A 15,289-nucleotide genomic window follows, 5' to 3' on the forward strand; every position below is an offset into this window, starting at 1 on the left:
CCCTGAGCGCTTTACCTGCACCCCCCACACACACCGCCTCCTGGGCGGCAGGGGGCGCTCCATCCACGCCTGCGCAGAGAGAGGGGGGGAGTGCCTCGCCGTTGCTGAGGCAACGCGCGCTGCCTCCGGGAGGGCGGCTGAGCGAGCTGGCGCGCGCCGATGACGTATGTGGAGCGCGACGGCGGCAGCAGCAGCAGCGGCCGAGGGAGGATGGGGGCCGCTCGGGAGGCTGAGGCGCAGCCGCCGCCGGAAGGCGGAGGGGAGGCGGCCGAGCGGACGGACGGCGGGCGAGGCCCAGGCGCCGCGGTGAGGGGGGGAGGGGCGGGCGAGGGGGGTGGGGGGAGGTCTCCGCAGCGCCCCCTCCCCCCCCTCCTCCGGGCCCTCCTAACGCCCCTGCCCGCTCCTGTGCCCGCAGAGCCCCCCCTGGAACATCATGATCAAGCACCGGCTGGTGCAGCGGCGAGGGCGGCGATCGCAGATGATGACCAGGTGAGCCGGGCGGTGGGGGAGAGAGCAGCCCGCCCCAGCCTGAGACCCTGGAGAGCTGCTGCCGGTCTGAGTAGACAAGGCTGACTTTGATGGACTGAGGGGGTCTGATTCAGTATAAGGCAGCTTCATGTGTTCACACAGAGCCACAATCAACCATTGACATCTCCAAGCTATAGAGAACTGGGTAGAGGGGCAGAGAAAATGGCTGCTTTAGAGAGAGCACAATCTAAGCAAGGCGCCCCGTCGCTACTGAGCTCCCTCCCTTCTCCAAACTCTGCTAGGCTCCACACACACACACACACCAAATCTCCAGGAATTTCCCACCCCAGAGATGGCAGCCCTCACCAGGATCCCCATTGCATCTGGAAGGCAAAATGTGTGTTAAGAGAATAGATTAACAGGCTTATAGAATCATAGAGTTGGAAGGGACCACCAGGGTCATCTAGTCCAACCCTCTGCACAATGCAGGAAATTCACAACTACCTCCCCCCATATCCCCAGTGTCCCCAACCCTCCCCCCGCCATTCAGGATCCCACACCTTCCTCAGGAGGTGGTGAGCTCTCCTTCCCTGGAGGTTTTTAAGCAGAGGCTAGATGGCCATCTGTCAGCAATGCAGATTCTGTGAACGTAGGCAGATGCTGAGAGGGAGGGCGCCTTGGCCATCTTCTGGGCATGGAGTAGGGGTCATTGGGGGTGTCTGGGGGAGGTAGTTGTGAAATTCCTGCATTGTGCAAGGGGTTGGACTAGACGACCCTGGTGGTCCCTTCCAACTCTATGAGCTTTCAGGCCTGGTGCTGCTCGTGGACCAGGCCCTTTGCATCCCAGCCACTTTGGTAGTGTATGAAAATACTGGATTCTTCACACTGTAGTTTTGGTGCCTGCTTCATTCCCTCAGCATTCCAGCCCCCTAAATAAGTATCCAGCAGAGACAAGCATTTCCTGCCCTCAGCTCCGTTTGGCCTCTCCTCCCAGTTTGATTAGTCCCACCCCCAAACCTCTGCTCCAGCAGTTTCCTCCAGGCAGTGTTCACTTGAGGAGAGATGGAAGGTAGTTGGTCCCGTCTCCTCATCAATCTGGTCTTCTTGTTCTGTGGACTGGCCACAACCCCTCTGATACTTCTCTGCTCTTAGAGTTCTCATTCCCTTTGTGGGAGGTGGGTTGTTCTGAACTGGGCTCTGTGCTGCTTGTTTTTGAACTTCTTCTAACCATTTTGCAGCATGTCCCTCATGCCTGCTGGTCTGCACTGCAGAAGTATCAGGCCTTGTTCCTCTTTTAAAGATGAGAAGAGCCCTGCTGGATTAGACCATCTAGTCCCTGTTGTTGGCGACTGTGGGAGGCCAGATGCTGGACTAGATGGACCACTGGCCTGACCCGGCAGGGCTCTTCTGATGTTCTTGTCAGGGGAAGGCCTTGGCCTCTGTGCCCTGTGGTTGGACCTCCAGGGGAACTGGTTGGCTTCTTTGTAAGACAGATTGCTGGACTAGATGGACCACTGGCCTGACCCAGCAGGGCTCTTCTTATGCTCCAGCAACCTCTTTCATGCAGCAGCCAAGACTACTGTATTTCCTTTGATCCCATTCCCAACTAACAGAACCAGCAGAGGTTTCAGTTAGCTTTTCTGCTGCCCAGGAGGTTCAGAAAAGCCAACCTGTGCATCTTTAAAGCATCTCTAAGCTGATGTCCACAGCATAATCCATTTCCCCCTCCCAAAAAAAATTGCAAAGGGCTGGCCACCGCCTGCCTTTTGTCTTGCCATTGTTTTAACTCTGCCACAGGAGCTCCTCTGCCTCCTTCTCCTTCCTAGAATCAGCTCGGATAGGACTTCTCACTTGCTTTCTGGCCCAGCCAACGCTCTGTCTTCAAAGGCACAGGTTTCCTTGCAGTAGTTAGGCCGGAGTTACCAGACCATAGACATGTTGCCAGGTGGTAGTGTTATGTCCCTTGAATATTTGGTCTCTGCCCCTGGAATGAAGAGGAATGATACCCTAGAGATTGGGCAGACCCTTTTCTCCCAGGAAACTGAGTGGGAGGACAGCTGGATTTGAGTCTGGAAGCTTTGACTCTCAGATACCTGCAGCTGTTCTACTGCAGACCACCTCACCCCTGAGGAATGAGTGGTCTGAGTTTAGAAGAGCCGGAGAAGCTTCAGGGTCCAGCATTAGCCCCAGTTGGGATGTGTATGTGTACATGCATGCGTAGAGGTGGCTGTATTCACTGCTGTCCTGGGTCCAGTTTCACAGACCCCGTGGTTTCCATGGACCTCCTGCGAGCTGTTCTGCAGCCCACTATCAATGAGGAGATCCAGGCCGTCTTCAACAAATACATGAAGGTGAGAGCTGAAGAGAGGTGTCTGTGTGTGGAGGGGGGTGAATTTGCAGCCCTGCACATGCTCTGGTGGTCCTGCCAGCATGCAGCTGGAGAGTATATGAGGCAGAGAAGCAGGTCTTCTGCCTGCTGCAAAGCTGCACCTAAACTGGGGGGTGGTGCTGATGAGCCTTGAGAGGTTTTGCTGCAGGGGTCTGCAGCGTGCTAAACTTGGGAGGAGGGGAGCAGCGAAGGGAAGCGTGACATTTTGGGGAGAGGCTCGGTCAGCTTGTGCTGCCCTGGCTCCAAGAACCCTATTCCTGTTCCCAAGTTCTTCCAGAAGGCTGCAGGGAACGTGCGAGAAAACATTGGAGAAGACGTGGACACGGAGCAGCTCATCCAAGACACGTGTCGGAGCTGCCTGGAGCAGGTGGGTGTCCCCTGCTGCTGCTCATGCTGAGGGCGAGAGTGCCGGAGGGGAAGTGGGGCAGAGAGTAGCACTGTATCTTCTTGGAATCTGTTAGGTGGAATCTACCTCTGCTGAGCATTGCATCGGGGGTGGGAGAGGCGAGTGATGCAGCCGAAGCCAGGGAAGACAGCGCGAGGCAGCCTCATTCTTTGTTCTTCTTCACTGGGGAAAATTGGTCCTTGCCCGTGGCTTCCTGGGCCTTTACACGCTTTTTCTGCCTTCTCACAGACTCTCCCTCTCTTGGTGTTAAAACTGGATCTCTGAAAAGTTGAGCGTCCTCCACCAGAGGGCAATGGGAGTGGCTAGGGACTGGGGTATCTGAAGGGCCGTCTTCTCCCTTATGTTCCTGCCTGGGAATTAAGATCACAGGAAGAGGCCCTCCTGACTGTCCCATCAATCAAAGAAGCTCACCTGGTGGGTACTCGAGAGAGGGCCTTTTCTGCGGCGTCCCCACAATTATGAAACAGCTACTCCAGGGAGGTGGGCCTCAACCCCTCACTGTTCATCTTCAGGAAGCAGCTGCAGGTAGTTTTAGTTAGGACTGCATTTGACTGATTTCGTTTTTGTTTATTGACAGTCCTAATTGGAGTTTTTTAATTGACCTTTTGTGTGCTTTTATAATTGTTGTTTTATTTATATTGTTTTTATTGCGGCTTTTTTGTAATAGTTTTATTTGTATTGTAAGCCACCATGAGTTTGGCAAGGGAGAAAGGCAGTTAATAACTGTTTGAAACAAATAAATAAAACAATCCCAGCAGCTTCAGGTGGCATAAAATAATTCAGAGCCCAGCACAGACCACGCCCAGTTCCCACCCCTAGCTTCTTTACCAGTCAAAGAGCTTGCTGTGTACCCCCCTGTATGAACCGACAACCTCTTGCCCAGGTTTGAAATGCTGACAACAGCCCTTTCAGACTTCCAATGGGCAAGGTATGATGTTTGATGATAAGGTCGAGAGCTTTTCTTTGCAAAAACCTTATCTTACCAGCCTTCGGTTCTTCCCTAGGAAAGTTGCACTCACAACACTCGCAGCCCCTCTCATTAGTTTCATAAAACAAGATTTATTTTTTAGAAGATAAAGAAAACACTCTCAAATCATAACAAGCAAAAAACAATCCTAGTAAAGGCCGTCAAAAGAAAGAAAAAACGCTGACTCCAAAACAAAGCTAATGCCTTAAAAAACCTCCCCCACCCACCCATCAAGGTCGAACGCTTAGTCACTGTCCACCGAACAAATCCACCTGTTACTTCCATAAACCCTCCCCCCCCCCAACTGAACAGCCTTGCAGGGACTGCGGAGAGGCCTGTCATTTATTAATACAGCACATAGCCAGTCATATACAGAAGAATAGAATCGTCAACAGTTGACTAAAATCCCAATATTAAAACCAGAAATTCCAAATATCAAAATATAAAATACATAAATACAAGTATAAAATACATAAAATTCTAAAAGGGCACTACTGTGTACATAGGTAGTAAGACATGAAATCCCAGCAATTTGTGCCTAATTTTGGATGTGGCAGCACAAAATTTAGCAGTTTCTGTGGCAGGGGTGGGGAACCTTTTTCTTGCCAAGGGCCATTTGCACATTTATAACATCATTCTGGGGCCATGCCAGGCGTAGATCTCCCGGGGGGGGGGGGAGAAGCTGAGGTTGCCAGGTCCCCAGCCACCACCTGGATGTTGGAAACCCTAGCAGAGGCTATGCAGAGGAGGGAAGGATAGAAGGAAAGAAAAAGGAAAGAGAGAGAGGGAGGGAAGGAGGCTTCGCCCCCCCCCCCCAGACACACACACCCTGCATGGGGATTTCTCTCTCTCTCTGGGCCCCGCAGCAGCCCAGGATCATGCACATGCACTCACTTGCGTGATAGGGGGAAACACACACACACCCGCGCGTGTGCCACACGGGGATCTCTCTCACGCACACTCTCTCTCTCTGGGCCACACAAGCCTGGGATCATGCATCACCCGCGGGATAGGGGGAAGCACCCCCCCACCTCCACTGCACTGGGATCTAAAACAAACACACGCACACAAACGCAAGCACGCGGGCTGGGGGGAATGGGGCACGGGGAGGGCTGGGCGGGGACCCTTGGCAGGTGGGCTGCTGGCCAAATAAAATGATCCGGAGGTTCCCCACCCCTGGTCTATGGTAACCCTTGGATTTTCATCCAAGAGCAGCTTCCTTGCCCTCTCCGCCTCCGAGTTATCAGAGAACCTGTTAGTCCTCGGCTGCAGAGAGGTAATTCCTGGTCTCTGCCTTCCAGAGGCTGAGTGTTCCCTCCAAGCCCCGCTCTGAGGCCCCATTTTTGGCTTGCCTCTGACTGTTTCTTCTCCCGCAGGCCAAAGTCCTCTTCTGTGACAGCAAGAAGTCCGTGGCAAGGCTGCCCCACGAACTGCCAGCAATGAAGGTAGAAACCAGCCTCTCTCTGGCAAAGGCCCAAAGCTTCGCCAGGGTCAGCTGCTGAGGAGCCCTTGGCCGGAAGGCCAGCGGTTGTCCCGGAGCAGGGGCCTCTTTCGCAGGCCCCTGCTGCTGAGGAGAAGCCCCAGAGTGCTGCTTGCCTTGAGACTGGGGCGCTGGTACGGAGGAGCGGCTCTCCTTTTCTTACTCCCTGTCTCCTTTCCCCGGGCCAGCGGAGCCGCCCAGTGGAAGAAGAGCTCAGCCAGCAAGGGAGCCCCATCCCCAAAAAGGTGAGAGGCCTCAGGGAGCCCACAGAGCCCGCCTTCTGCCCGGCACAGGCGCCCTCTCTCTTCTGGGGAAGGCCTGCTTCCGCCCGGGCTCTGCAGGAAGGACGGGACATTGGTGGGGGAGCCCTAACAAATGGTATCCTTTCAGCGGAAGGGGCGGCCTCCTGGACAGAGCCAGTTGAACGACCGAGGGTCTTCGGGAACAAGCATGTAAGTGTGGTGCAGGGAACTGTGTGTTTGTGTGTGGGGGGTCGTTTGTATCTCCCAGGGTGCCTCCTGTAGTGTTCCCTGGGGAAACCCCCAGCTAAGTAGAAGGTGGGGGCCATTTTTTCAGGAAAGGCACATTATCCGGAAACAGACATAAAGTTGCCTTAATCAGACCATTACTCCATCAAGGTCAATATTGTCTGCTCAGACTGGCAGCAACTGTCCGAGGTCTCGGGCAGAGAAAGGTCTTTCACATCACCTACGGCCTGATCTTTGAATGGGAGATGCCAGAGATTGAACCTGGGACCTTCTGCATGCCAAGCGAATGCTCTATCACTGAGCCATGGCCCCTCCTGTACATGACAGTGTGGATCTGATTGTGGAAGGGCATGGGGGTTAGCCGAGAGGAGGCCCCCAAATGATTATTTTTTGGGGGGGAATATTTCTCTTGAAAACTGCACAACCAGATAGGCTGTACAAGGGCCTGAAAAAGAGAGACCATCCCCAAGCCCTGGCACAGATCCTGGCAGCTGGGATTGGTGCTCAGCTTCTGTGCTCTTGCACAGGTGGAGAAAGGAGTGGGGCAGGATGAGCCTCTTTGGGAAGCAGACTTGCCAGACACCTGGCCCTTTCCCTGCTCTGGAAGCCACTTAGCCCAGGCACCTTCTCTCCTCTCAGGTTGAAAACCAAGTCCTGTGAGCCACTGCAAAGAGACGGGCCGAAGGTACGGGGCTGGCAAGAGTCTTCCTCCTCTCTGCTAAGGGGGAGCCCCACGTGGACCTTTCTGCAGGGAGTAGACCAGGAGGCTGGTTGCCTGATCCTGCCCCTTGGCTGCCAGGGGGCAATAAGAGGGGAGGGGGATGGTCTTTCCCTGGGTGGGGGACTCCTTGGAAGCGGCAGGCTGGCCTGGATGGCCTGATCCAGCACCTGATCCAGCACACCACTTCATCCCCCAGCCTCTGCTTTCCGAAGTGGGCCAGGGGAGGGGAGAGCTGTAACTCCCTGCCCCGGTAGGGTAGGGTGTGAGTGCGTAAAACAGCCCTAAGCACTTTCCTTCCTGTTGCCATGCAGTGGAATCCCTCTCGGATCGTGGAGGGCACAGCCTTCGTTCTTGGCTCAAGAGCAAACAAGTAAGTGATGGCCAGAGGGGTGGGTGGGAGGGGCTGCCAGGCTCACAGACATAAGGGGCAAAGGAGAATGTGGATCTCTCCAGTTGCAAAAATGGGGTCTCTGTTGTTGCTCCTGGTTCAGGGCCCTCGGGATGGGAGGAACCAGAGGCAGACTGTACATCAAACACCCGCACCTGTTTAAGGTGAGTGCATGGAGGTGAACTCACATGAACACGTGAAGCTGCCTTATAATGAATCAGACCCTCAGTCCATCAAGCTCAGTATTGTCTACTCGGACTGCCACAGCTCTCCAGGGTCTCAGGCAGAGTTCTATTCACATCATCTGTCATGTGAACCTTTTAAGTGGAGATGCCGGGGATTGAACCTGGGGCCTTCTGCTTGCCAAGGAGAGTCCCTACCCTTGAGCTGTGACCCCTTACCATTGCCTTCTGGGGTCCCTGGGACTCAGAGCAGAGGCAGCTATGGAGAACACCCTCGCCAAAGGCAGGCAGGCCCATCAGTACACTGGAGCCAGCTGCGTTTTTCCTTCTGCCTGTCAAGTGTTGTGTTTTGTGCCCCACAATATGGAACACGGGGTTGGGGGGCTGATCTTGTAGGCTGCATTTCTCAGTGGCTTTGTGCTGCTGCCTTGCTGTCAAAAGAGACCCGTTCCTTGTGGCCACCCTGATCAGACCCTTTTGGAGGGGCAGAGGCTGGGGTGGGAGGGAAGGGGAGGATGGCAGGGCAGCCTATCGCAGGGCCGAGCGCAGCTTTGCTTGGTCTGTGGGCCGGGGCTGCTGGGGGCCCAGAACCAGCAGTGGAGGTTTTTAATGCTGCCCCCTTCACAGTATGCGGCTGATCCTCAAGACAAGCACTGGCTGGCAGAGCAGCAGCACATGAGGGCCACAGGAGGCAAGATGGTGAGTGTGCCTGAACTGGGTAGGGCAGGAATCGACCCTTCCAAGGGGAGGAGGCCTTTTTCAGCAATAGTTCTGCAAATGCCTGATAGGTGGACCAGTATAATATATTTATTACTTTATTTATAGAATCATAGAGTTGGGAGGGGCCATAAAGGCCATCTAGTCCAATCCCTTGCTCAGTGCAGGATCAGCTTAGAGCATCCCTGACAAGTGATTGTCTAGCCTCTGCTTAAAGACTGACAGTGAGGGGGAGCTCACCACCTCCCTAGGCAGCCGATTTCACCACTGAACTAGTCTCACTAAAAAAAAAAAAATTCTCCCTAATGTCCAGTCGGTACTTTTCCACCCATATTTTAAATCCATTGTTGCAAGTCCTGTCCTCTGTTGCCAACAGGAACAGCTTTCTGCCCTCCTTCATTTAAATCCCACATTTTTCCCCAATGGGGACCTAAAATGGCTTACATCATTCTTCTCTCCGCCATGTTATCATCACAACAACCCTGTAAGATAGGTTAGGTTGAGAGTGTGACTCCCAAGTTCACCCAGTGAGCGTCCATGGCACGAGTGGGGATTTGAACATGGGTCTCTCAGATGCTAGTCCGACACTAACTGCTACGCCACACTGGCTCTCAGTAAAGGCCTTCTCGAGTGGGAGGGTGAAACGGCTCCTCTGGCACCTTGAATTCCTGCACCTCTCTCCTGTCCTAGGCTTATCTCCTGCTAGAAGAGGATATTCAGGATCTGGTGGCCAGTGATGAGTACAGGTGAGAGATGGGGCGGGTGCTTCGCTGGGCCCTGGGTGGTCCCCAGGTGGGGATCAGAGGAAGCGAGGGGAGAGTCTCCCTAGAGGCCAAAATGAGGTTCTCCCCAAATGCGTTACTCCATTGCGAGCTGCTTTGCCCCCCATTCCTTCCCTGCCCCCTGCTTTTCTTATCCTAGAGGGTCCCTAGACCTGAAACTGGAGGAGTTGAAGCCCTTTGTCCCGCCGCCGTGGATGACGGCCAAGATGCGGAAGTACATGGAGCTTCTCCGTAGCGAAGGGGAGCAGCCGCCGCCCCCAGCAGAAGGGCCGCCTGAGCCCTAGGCGGGAGCTGCACTGGACTGCTGGGGTGGGGGGAAAACGAAGCCTCCGGCCGTTACTGTAAAAATCAGGCTTTGAATAAACACCTCTACTTGAACTGGCTCCTCCTCGGTCTTTGGAAAGTGGGGATGCTCTGGACCAAGGCCCGGAAACCTCTTGGCTGTGCCGGGCAGGAGAGCTTGTGTGTCTGTCTCTGCAGCTGCCCTGTGGAAACACATAGTCCTCTCATGTCTTTGGGGAGCCAGACCTCTGCCAGGGCCTCACCCGATGGAAGTGGAGCAGTAAACAGCAGGAGCCCACTGACGCGCTCTCTGCCGAGTCAGGACCTTGCTCTGCTGCCAGACTGCTGGCAGTTCTCCAGGTCCTTGGCTGATGGTCGTTCATGTCACGTGAACGCGTGAAGCTGCCTTATACGGAATCAGACCCTTGGTCCATCAAAGTCAGTATTGGCTACTCAGACCGGAAGTTGCTCTCCAGGGTCTCAGGCAGGGGTCTTTCACATCACCTACCTGCCTTAACTGGAGATGCCGGGGATTGATCCTGGGACCTTCTGCATGCCAAGCAAATGCTCTACCACTCAGCCACAGTCACGTACGACCTGAGCCTTCTAACTGGAGACTGAACCTGGGACTCGGGGAGCGGCCCTGGCTCAGTGGTGGATGATTGTCTGCTTGGCATGCAGAATTTCCCAGGTTCAATCCCCAGCGGCATCTCCAGTTAACGAACCTGGCAGTTGGTGATGGGAAAGACCATTCCCTGCCTGACACCCTGGAGAGCTGCTGCCTGTCTGAGCTGGCACTACTGACTGGGTCTGTATTAGGGGCAGCTTCAAGTGTGACTTCCCCTGAGCAAAGCCTGAGCTCTGATCCCAAGTGATGCCCGACACCTTGAGGACAACGCCCTTCAAGGGCTCTTGACTGGGATCTACTTGGGGGCTTGTGGGTCGGGAAAGGGGGGGAGGCGATTGCCCAGGCTACCAGAGAGAGGTGGGGTGGTTCCCGGAAGCCACACAAGTGTCTAGAGATGAGTGCAAGGGTGTGGGGAGCAAGCCCGCCGCTTTTCCTTCCAGGGAGTCCTTGTCACGTGTGAATGTCCCGTGTCCGCTGACCCGGCGGGGAGGGGGGGTCTTTTAAGAACGACCGAGGGCAGAAGCTCTGCCTCTGCCCTCGGTCGTTCTTAAAAGACCCCCCCCCCCTGCGCGCGTGCACTGGTTCTGGCACGCGCTTTCGAGAGACGAACCTCCGAACGCCGGCAGCCAATAGGAGCTCGCGGCGCTCTCGCACCGGCCAATGGCGGCGCGGCCCAGGTCCGTTTCGCGAGCGGCCGCGCCCCCGCGCGCCCCCATTGGCCCGCTCGAAAGCGAGCCGGCCGGCCATTGGCTGCGCCGCAGCAGCTTTGCAACATTCAAACTGGGGGCGGCGGCGGCGGCAGGAGGAGAAGCCGGAGGAGGGCCGGGCGAGGCGGCGGCAGGCGGCAGGCGGGAGATGGCCTCGCAGAACACGGACCCCGCGGCGGTGGCCGCCCGCAACCCCCGCAAGGCGGCCGAGCCCGGCGGCGGCGCAGCCCGCGGCTCGGTCCGCAGCAGGTAGGAGGGAAGGAGGGGCGGAGGGGGGGCGGAGGGAGGGCGGGGGAGGGAGGGCCGGGGTCTCCCTCTCCTCCCGCCTAACTGGTGTCGGTCTCTGCCCCGCAGGCTGCAGCAGGAGCTGATGACGCTGACGGTGAGTCCGCCGCCCAGGCCGGGCCGGGCCTGGCCTGGCGCTCTCCCCGCTTCGGCTGGGGCGACGTGGCCGGCTCGGAGCGGGACTCCCCCCGGCCGCGCGCCCCTCCCTCCCCCCCCGGCCGCCACCTCCTCCTCCTCCGCCCCTGACTGTCCTTTCCGCCTAGATGTCCGGCGATAGAGGGATCTCGGCCTTCCCCGAGTCGGACAGCCTCTTCAAGTGGATCGGGACCGTCGACGGAGCCGCCGGGACGGTGAGCGGGGTGGGGGTGGGGGTCGCGCAGTGGCATGGCGCCGGGGCGGCCCCGAGGAGCAGGAGGCGGGCGTGGGGCTTGCAGAGCAGCCGAGGCCCTCCTGGGCATGTGCAAAGCGCAACCCGTGGCGACCAAAGTCTTTGTGAGGATTCCCAACCTCTCTGTGCAAACTCCATAAAACCACTTGCTCAGACTGTCATGCAGAAACAAGGATCTTTATTGGAAGCTTCAGGAGATATAAGCCATAGACTGGTAAAGTTGCAATTGACTACGATTTCACAAAGACAGAATTATAACCCCTACAGGGTAGCAGATGCCAAACGTATGTTATGGGAAGCGATAACTGTGCATGGTACAAACATCAAAGAGCAGGGAGCTTGTTAGTACTATCTACTGCCTCCAAGGCCAGAGCCGGAGGAAGGGAGTCAGTAAGAGTTTGGGAGGGACGTGGGAAGAAGGGAGAGACATTCCAACCTGGGCCTTGTCAGACGCCACGCCTGGACCAAGGAAAGACCAGAGGCCTGGACTGCTTTTACGAGTCCAGGGAGAGGGGGGGGAAAACCAGACAAGGCCAAGGCCATACCCAAGACAAAGGCATACAGACCCTCACAGTCTTCCCTGAAGACTCCAGCCAGTTCTGGGTGTTGGTCCGATGAAGAGCGGGGGAGGTGAGCCAAACAGCTGGGACAGTCCAGGTTGAGCCTGTTCCCAGATGGGGGAGGGGGGGTGGCAAAGGCAGGGGCTTGGGGGTGCCTGTCTCAACTGCTTTGCTGCCCCCTGCCCCCCCCCCCAGCAGCTGGTGTGTCCAGGGTCACCCCTCCTTACTGTCCATGAAGCACTTTTAAAGGCCTTAAGGAGGGGAGGGGACATTGGGGGGGTCTTCAGGTCCAGAGCAGAGGCAGCCAATGGTCACGCAACAGGGCCAGTTCCTTTTCCCGATGTTGGACGTTTCGGTTTATCTCACATCATGTTAATATATTCAACAAGACACACAAATCAAAAAGTATCTCTAAATACCCAATACTTCTACCATGTTGGTTCTGCTCCATTTCTTATACTCTGAGGCTGATTTCAAATCCGTGCCCAGTAATTGTAACAGTTCTGGCTCATCTCTCTTCTGAGTTCGAGAGCGATGCTTGTTTCCTGACATCTCTTTAACTTAACAAACTCCTCAGTTCTGAAAGCCGGGGTCGCGTGCCGAGTCTTGTTAACCCATCTCTTAGTGGGTAGATGTTGAGGTTTCCAGAGTGGCACGGCTTGTCACGCCATCTGCTCAGATTGGTGGCATTTTCCTTTCACTAGCGTGGCTCTGGGGGGAGCAGGAGATGGAAGCTTCCCCTGTGTCTGATTGGCACCTATACCTGCTCCCCAGGTGTACGAAGACCTGCGATACAAGCTGTCTTTGGAATTCCCCAGTGGGTACCCCTACAATGCCCCCTCCGTGAAGTTCCTCACCCCTTGCTACCACCCCAACGTGGACTTGCAGGGCAACATTTGCCTGGACATCCTCAAGGACCAGTGGTCAGCCCTCTACGACGTCCGGACCATCCTGCTGTCCATCCAGAGCCTGCTGGCGGGTGAGTCGGAAGCTGCATGGGATGGGCCGTATGCTTCTCTGTGCCATCTTGGAGATCCAGCCTCCAGCTAAACGTCTGTGGTAATTTCACAGACACCGCCCCCCCCCCCAGCTGCGCGTGCACACAAGTGCCAGGTAGGCGTTCCTCTTATTCTCTTTGAGCCCTGTCCTGCAGACAGGGGGCGAGTGAGGGGCACACAGCACCTTGAACGCTCACAAAGCTGCCTTCTGAATCAGACCCTCGGTCCATCCAAGTCAGTATCGTCCTCTCAGACTGGCAGCAGCTCTCCAGGGTCCCTGGCGGACAGAGGTCTTTCACATCACAGTTTGCCTGGTCCAGTGTGGTATAGCGGTTAAGAGTGGTGGACTCTGATCTGGAGAGCCAGGCTTGATCCCCCGCTCTTCCACACGAGCGGCGGAAGCTAATCTGGTGAACTGGATTTGCTTCCCCACTCCTCCACATGAAGCCAGCTGGGTGACCTTGGGTCAGTCACAGCTCTCTCAGCCCCACCTACCTCACAGGGTATCTGTTGTGGGGAGGGGGAGGGAAGGTGATTGTAAGACGGTTTGATTCTCCCTTAAGTGGTAGAGAAAGTCGGTGTATAAAAACCAACTCTTCTTCCTTTCACCTGGAGATGCTGGGGATTGAACCTGGGACCTGTGTGCAAAGCAGAGGCTCTGCCACTGAGCCGTGGTCTGCTCCTGTGTACCCCAATATTCTAAGAAGCTGACATGCTCATTCACATATAGATTATCAACACCATCACAATTGAATGCATGAAGCTGCTTTATGCCGGATCAGACCACTGGTCCCTCAAGGCCAGTCTTGTCTACGCAGACTGGCAACAGCTCTCCAGGGTCTCAGGTAGAGGTCTTTTGCATCACCTACTGCCTGGTCCTTTCAACTGGAAATGCCGAGGATTGAACCTGGGACCTTGTGCGTGCCAAGCAGATCCTCTGTCGTTGAGCCACAGTCCCTGCCCATCTTTCACCAGCTTTCTGCGGCCTAGGGGAAACCATCTTCTCCCCCATGGCTGGCTTTTGATTCATAGCAATAGGACTGCCAACCGGCTGTGTTCTTGCTTTTTTGTGCTGTGTGGCATGCAAACACACACACACTGCACGCTCGCTCGCAGCGAGTGCCCTCCATCCCTTCTCTGCCCCATAGGCCTGAAACTGAGGTGTGGGGTGGAAGACTTTACTGCATACCCCATATAATAAACTGCAAGAGGGGAGGGGGCAACCCGGAGGGAACTCCTGTTGCCGCCAGGGGCTGCCAGTTGGGCTCCCTCCTGGGCCTCCTGCCCGGTTCCCAAGTGGGGGTTCTGGGCCGGGGAGGGCCGAGCCACCTGCCTGCTCTCATGCGGCTTCTGTCTCCCACCCTCAGAGCCCAACATCGAAAGCCCCCTGAACACAGACGCAGCGGAGCTGTGGAAGAACCAAGCAGGTGAGTCTGGGGCTTGGGGGAGCCTTACTGTTGCTGCGCGGGGGGTGAGGGGTCTCATGCATTGGGGAGGGCTCGGGCTTCTGGGCAGCGGAGACCCTCGGCTACAGACTGTTTAACTCTAGCAGATGAGTTTCACCATAACAAGGGGAAGCTGGGGACTGTATAGGAAGCCCCAAGCCCCTTCCTGTCTGACCTCTTGCCCCGTGTCAACCCAAAATTTTGCCCACAGCCGTTAAGGACTAGGGACTTGCTTATCTAATTGATTTATGCCCTGCCTTTTTCCCTAGTGTGGGCCCAAAGTAGCTTACATCATTCTCCTCTATTTTATCCTCACAACAACCCTGTGAGGTAGGTTAGTCTGAGAGAATGTGACTGGCCCCAAGGTCACCCAGCAAGTTTCCATGGCATGAGTGGGGACTTGAACCCAGGTCTTCCAGTTCCTAATCCAGCACTCTTAACCACTACACCACGCTCACCTGAGAACGCAACACAGCACTGTGGCCCTCTGGGCCCCCCGATGCCGTCCTCTGGGCTCTGGTGGAAGCTTTGGGGTGGGGGCTTGTATCTCTGGCGCAGAGAGCTTGGTTGCTTGTTGCTCTCCCGTGTTGTATGGGGGGTGGGGAGTGGCAGATGGGGAGCCCATGTGGTGTAGCAGTTGGAGTCTTCAACTGGGATCTGGGAGATCGGGGTTCAAATCCCCACTCCACTATAGAAGCTTGTTGGGTTACCTTGGGCCAGTCACACACTCTTAGCCTAACCTACCTCACAGGGTTGTTGTGAGGATAAAACGGAGGGGAGGAGGACAATGTAAGCGCTTTTGAGGTCCTGCTGCAGTGAAAAGCCGGGTATAATTGAAAAAAGCGAAATAAGGATGGGCACGGTGAGGGTTGATTCCTGGCTGTATGCCTGCCCGTTGCTGCCAAGATCCCAGAGCTTGTGCTGCCTGATTCTTCCCACAGCCTACAAGAAACGTCTTCATGAGTCCTACGCAAAGCAGGTGAAAAGCCAGGATCCCTGACCGGGGCC

The 15,289-nt window shown here is 55.9% G+C and overlaps 2 protein-coding genes across 2 annotated transcripts; both read left to right on the forward strand.

The window, feature by feature from the left end:
* The first annotated feature begins 210 nt into the window (after window positions 1–210).
* Window positions 211–9,272, forward strand: DNTTIP1 (deoxynucleotidyltransferase terminal interacting protein 1). The gene is made up of 13 exons (XM_056845060.1): window positions 211–306; window positions 416–489; window positions 2,723–2,819; window positions 3,126–3,224; window positions 5,607–5,675; window positions 5,899–5,955; window positions 6,101–6,162; window positions 6,838–6,883; window positions 7,231–7,289; window positions 7,411–7,471; window positions 8,117–8,188; window positions 8,897–8,952; window positions 9,128–9,272. Exons 1-13 carry the CDS (start codon window positions 211–213, stop codon window positions 9,270–9,272), a joined length of 993 nt encoding a protein of 330 aa, XP_056701038.1.
* Window positions 9,273–10,753: 1,481 nt separating this feature from the next.
* On the forward strand, window positions 10,754–15,289 carry UBE2C (ubiquitin conjugating enzyme E2 C). Its single transcript, XM_056845133.1, has 6 exons — window positions 10,754–10,854; window positions 10,960–10,987; window positions 11,154–11,240; window positions 12,613–12,817; window positions 14,204–14,263; window positions 15,223–15,289. Exons 1-6 carry the CDS (start codon window positions 10,754–10,756, stop codon window positions 15,279–15,281), a joined length of 540 nt encoding a protein of 179 aa, XP_056701111.1. The 3' UTR covers window positions 15,282–15,289.

Source organism: Euleptes europaea, chromosome 2 (assembly GCF_029931775.1).
Source record: "Euleptes europaea isolate rEulEur1 chromosome 2, rEulEur1.hap1, whole genome shotgun sequence".
NCBI classification, from domain to species: domain Eukaryota; kingdom Metazoa; phylum Chordata; class Lepidosauria; order Squamata; family Sphaerodactylidae; genus Euleptes; species Euleptes europaea.

Excerpts from the sequence above, each read along its gene's own strand:
- UBE2C (XM_056845133.1), top strand. The coding sequence starts at position 10,754 with ATGGCCTCGCAGAACACGGACCCCGCGGCGGTGGCCGCCCGCAACCCC. Across the intron at positions 10,855-10,959 it reads CGCGGCTCGGTCCGCAGCAG|GCTGCAGCAGGAGCTGATGA; the intron begins GTAGGAGGGAAG and ends TCTGCCCCGCAG. Across the intron at positions 12,818-14,203 it reads CATCCAGAGCCTGCTGGCGG|AGCCCAACATCGAAAGCCCC; the intron begins GTGAGTCGGAAG and ends TCCCACCCTCAG.
- DNTTIP1 (XM_056845060.1), top strand. The coding sequence starts at position 211 with ATGGGGGCCGCTCGGGAGGCTGAGGCGCAGCCGCCGCCGGAAGGCGGA. Across the intron at positions 490-2,722 it reads CGATCGCAGATGATGACCAG|TTTCACAGACCCCGTGGTTT; the intron begins GTGAGCCGGGCG and ends TCCTGGGTCCAG. Across the intron at positions 8,189-8,896 it reads GGGCCACAGGAGGCAAGATG|GCTTATCTCCTGCTAGAAGA; the intron begins GTGAGTGTGCCT and ends CTCCTGTCCTAG.